Raw genomic sequence first — 4,471 nt, 5'->3', positions numbered from 1 at the left:
TTTATTAAGCGCAAGAATTCTCAGCGTGTTATTTCTCGCTTTTGACGTCATGATGCCAACATGGCCGCAGTGAGTACCCAGGAATCTTAATAACTTGTCAACTCGGAAACGTATGTATTTTTGTCCGAAAAAGCGCAAGGCGCAGGTATACAAAAAGTTTATCCGAGAAAGGATCAATGAAGATTGCGTTAAAAATAGCGCCGGTAAAGAGAAGAGACGTTTAAAAGAAGAATACGACTCTCGCGCTACGGCGAGAGATCTTGACGAGGCGAGGAAAGGAACGGGGGCACGATTCTCGAATTCACTCTCGGGAGAAACTTACGCGAAAATTCTGCTCTTACAGAAAAGCTGCGCAAGTTGATTGGCTAGTCGCATGGTTTTTAGCCAATCGACTCTCAACTTTTCTACGAGAGCAGAATTTTTGTATAAAGGAAAGCCCTCTATTAGGATTCTAACATAGACATAGCAAACACAGACTGAGTGTTCCATTGAATATGTCTATGGATACTAATACGAGACAGTAGGTATTCAACGTCCAAATTCAATGACGAATCTTTTTTTTTTTGCAACGAACACACGATCTGACAATCAATTTTCCACTGAACTTCACTCCAAAGGCAACAAATCCATGGTGGAACCAACCAGATGATGCCAATTAATTTAGCAGAAACTTAGCTGTCCCGTATTAGGAGCCTATCTCATAATAGGGGACTCTCCTCTACGTCTTTACTTCGAATGAATTTCACTGAAAAAAATTTTTGTAAAATTACATGATTATGCTGGGTTTTTTTTCCGACCCAGCATAATCATGCAATATTACTACCCACATGGAAAATTGCAGACTTTTTTCTGTAATTTTGCATGAAAATTCAAGTGTTTTTACACAAAAATAGTAATTTCGCCTATATTTTACCATTAATATGTATTTTCACTTTAAGAAATCTGGGAAAAAAATTACAGTTATAATTAGGTAATTTTCCGGATTTGAACAAATAATTTCCATGTAAAAGTACATTAATTTTTTTCAGTGCAGAATCGAGCCCCCGGACAAACGCACTTCATTCGGCCGACCGCGTGACATCGTGTTACGATCTGCCCGCGGATCGACAGTCTAAAATCGATCGTCCCTTCTGTGAAACGGCCGTTTCCGACTCGTGCCGCTTTTCTCGCGAAATATGTGAATTCGCGCCGGGTGGACGAAGGAGTCGAGGAAGGTGGCCGTAGAGTACGTGAAGGGTCGGGAACGACGGTCGCAGCCGATGATCGATTCGCTTCGAACGAGTCAAATTTATTTCGTCAACGTGATACATTATATTTCATCTTAATTTGATTTCGCTATTCGCGCCAGTTGCGCGAGCCCCGCGGTGTATTGTAACTCGGGGGCTGCCGAGACGCGCTCGCACCTCTCTTCTTCTCTCTACCGCCTAAAAATACGACATGTCAGCGCTAATATACCTCCTCTTCTTTTTTTTCCTCCCCTCTATCTTCATTAAGTGTTCCCTCAACGTAAAATTCGACGAAGTGAAATATATTCGAGTATAGTTTCGGTCCCCTTTTTGTTTTTTATGTACCGCGACAGGACTGAAGGAACGCGGAGACGGTCGAATCGCCGACTCGAGAGGTGAGCCCCGGGGGTAGCGAGCCTGGCCGTTATTTATCGTCATCTCGGCGTCGACGCGTCGTCGAGAAACGTCATTTGACGATAAATAACGTCGGCGGAACGGATCTGCCGATTCGGGCGACGTTTAGCCTCCTCTCGAGTCGAGAGGCAGAGCGATTCGAGTTCGATCGTTGTTCCACATCCGACGTCCCGAGGCTAGCGATTATTAAGTAAACGATTCGATCAGGTCGCCGGATCGTCCCCCCTCCCCCCTCTCTCTCTCTCTCTCTCTCTTTCTTCCCCCCTCTTCCCCGATCCCGATCACGATTGATATGTGTAATTGAATCGAACGTACAATCTCGCGCGCTTGGAATAGGAGCAGAACGGGATATGGTCATTTCCGTCGCGAGTGCTTTTCCACCATTCCGCGCAACGCTCGTATAAAATAGTCGCTCTCTCTCTCTCCTGTTGCGCATAACACGAGTACGGTCTTACTCTAATTTGCATACGTAACAATTCAAATCGCGTTACAATGGCACGTTCGAGATATCACGTATGATCCCCCTTCCGTGAGAACGTAACGATTAAACGAAAGTACCCGAAGTTTCGCGCGATCGCGTTTTGCTTTTTTCCCCCCTCTCTTTAAAGTATACCAGAACGTTCCGCGGATGAAAAGGGAAAGTAACAAAATATCTCGTATCTGTTACAATTATGTTATTGCGGTCGTAAATGTATGTTTGACGCTCTCATGAGTATCGATCGAGAGATCGATACTCTCTCCTTTTTCTTCCTCCTCCCCGCTCTTTTTTTTTTTTAGTTTTGTCTCCTCACAGACGCCCGCTGGCTGGTCGCACGCAGCATCGCTGTTAACCCGAAACAGTAACGCTCCGTTTGTGCGAAAATACAAAAATATCCCCCTTTTGCACCGCGGTGTATCGCGTCTGGATTCATCGCCGCGAGTTAATGCGCGCGAGGAGCGATCTTCCGAGAACAAACTGCCGATCGGAGCTCGAGAGCCGGACAAGGGGAGCTCTTTCTCAATTTTCTTTTATTTCCCTACCCCTTCGGTCTTCTTGCAGCGATGCCGTTACTGTTTAGGGTTAAAGTCACGAGATAACGATTGCGCTTCCGGCTGTGTAGCTTCATACATGCGAGAGAAATGTATGAACGGGCGTGCGCGGCTAAATCTATATTCGTTCAACATACATACGTACATACACATATATATGTATACATACATATGTGTATATAAGTATATAAGTATATATATATGTATATTCTTGGCGCAACGCTTCTCTGCGTGTGTACTCCTACGTATTGCTTTGTAGACACTCTCCATATACATATGTATATGTATGAGAGATGCGAAACGCGCGTACCTACGGCTACAATGCGTGCGCGCCCGTCGCGCATTATAAATAGATCGAGGTTGGTCCACTCACTTGTAAATACGCTAGAATATTATAATTGCTCCACAACGTACAATCTACTCGCTTTTAACACAGACACAGACGACGCGTTAACTCCGACGATATATGTGCTCGAACGCGCGCTCGTCTCACTAGGTATCATCCGTCGGGATTCTTAGGGATCGGAGATTACAAGCTAGTTTTGATTACGACCCTCGATTAAGTTTGACACGAAAACGATAGTTCCTAAACGAGAGAGAATTGGTTAGCCGCGCCAAGAGAATCGCGAATTCTTTTCGGGGGAAAAAAATCCCCGAGTCGGATATCCGAGCAATCGTAGCGGGATTGATGAAACGATCGTGGAGTGGACTTGAATAAAAGGGCTCCTCGACACCGCCGCCGCTGGTCCTTTTGTCCGCGACTTGGAAATTTAACGGGACAGCGAGTTCTTCGGGGCGTCTACAGAGGGACGTCCCCTCACCCTCCCCAAAAAATGGGAGCGGTATCGAGTGCCACTAGAATTTTTGCTGAGAGACGAAAAAGGTGCTGAAATTCCCCACCCTCTCCCCCTCCTTTTGTTCTCATCCGTTTCCGTCGTCCCGTATCCGTCGCGGCGCGACTGGTTAATAATTTGATCGGCGTCTCGGGCTTCTCTACTTTGATTGTCACCGGCTATTATACGTGCGTTAAAAATTTGTTCCAAGGATGTCTGTCAAGCGGCCACCGGGTTTAGGCCTTTCGGTTAGGCCTCCAGGTGTATCTCCCTTACGTTATCGTCGCGACGTTCCTTTATCCGCTGTCTTTCGTAAAGAGTATCCCAAGGGAGACGTATATTAATGACGCGGAAACTACTTTGAGAAATTACGGTGGATGAAGGCGCGATTTATTAAAGTTTCGTCGAAGGTGAAGGGACTTTGAGGACTTTGCCTCGAAAATAAATTGCCAAACTATTGTACGCCTCTCTCTTACGGGGACACTTTCATAAACGGGAACTCTCCGCCGCGATTCGTTCACGAGCGCCGAAGCGCCGTCCGATTCCTGTTTAACGCTACTTTAGGGAATTTAAGCTAGTTGAAATCACTGCGAAAATATATCGGTGCGTATTAATTATTCACATAATCGGAAACTATATTACGTTTTAATGAGTCGAGATGAATTATATGTACGTTAAACGTAATTAGTGCTCGCGGCGCAGCAGAGAAATCTGAAACCGTTGCGGAAGTAGGACGACTGTCGGTCTCTGTTGCTGCTCCATCGGTGCATCCTCCGTGTTCCGTTGTTCCGATTGATTTTGTTCCCAGGATTGTGAAGGGCCACGGGTTTCTCTAGGGAGAGAATCAGAGAGAGAGAGAATTTTATGACTTAGATCGCTATCTTGTCGTGGCCTATGTGCCCGAGCAAAGGGAGGAGGGTACTAAAATTTCGAAATTGTCGCACAGATTTAGAGAGATACCACAAATAG

At 45.7% G+C, this 4,471-nt stretch overlaps 1 protein-coding gene across 1 annotated transcript in view; it reads right to left on the bottom strand.

Annotated features, from left to right (window-relative positions):
• Positions 1 to 1,286: 1,286 nt before the first annotated feature.
• LOC105566702 overlaps positions 1,287 to 4,471 on the bottom strand; it is a 20,341-nt gene continuing 17,156 nt past the window's right edge. The window contains exon 4 of the mRNA XM_012020910.1: positions 1,287 to 4,334. Coding sequence (XP_011876300.1) covers positions 4,177 to 4,334 — 158 coding nt within the window. The 3' untranslated portion in view covers positions 1,287 to 4,176. The remainder of the gene's footprint in view (positions 4,335 to 4,471) is intronic.

The sequence above is a fragment of the Vollenhovia emeryi genome, unplaced genomic scaffold (genome assembly GCF_000949405.1).
Source record: "Vollenhovia emeryi isolate VEMERY1.0 unplaced genomic scaffold, V.emery_V1.0 DF939143.1, whole genome shotgun sequence".
In the NCBI taxonomy this organism is placed as follows: domain Eukaryota; kingdom Metazoa; phylum Arthropoda; class Insecta; order Hymenoptera; family Formicidae; genus Vollenhovia; species Vollenhovia emeryi.
Note: the sequence above shows the minus strand (reverse complement) of the source record. Positions and strands in the feature narration are given on the sequence as shown.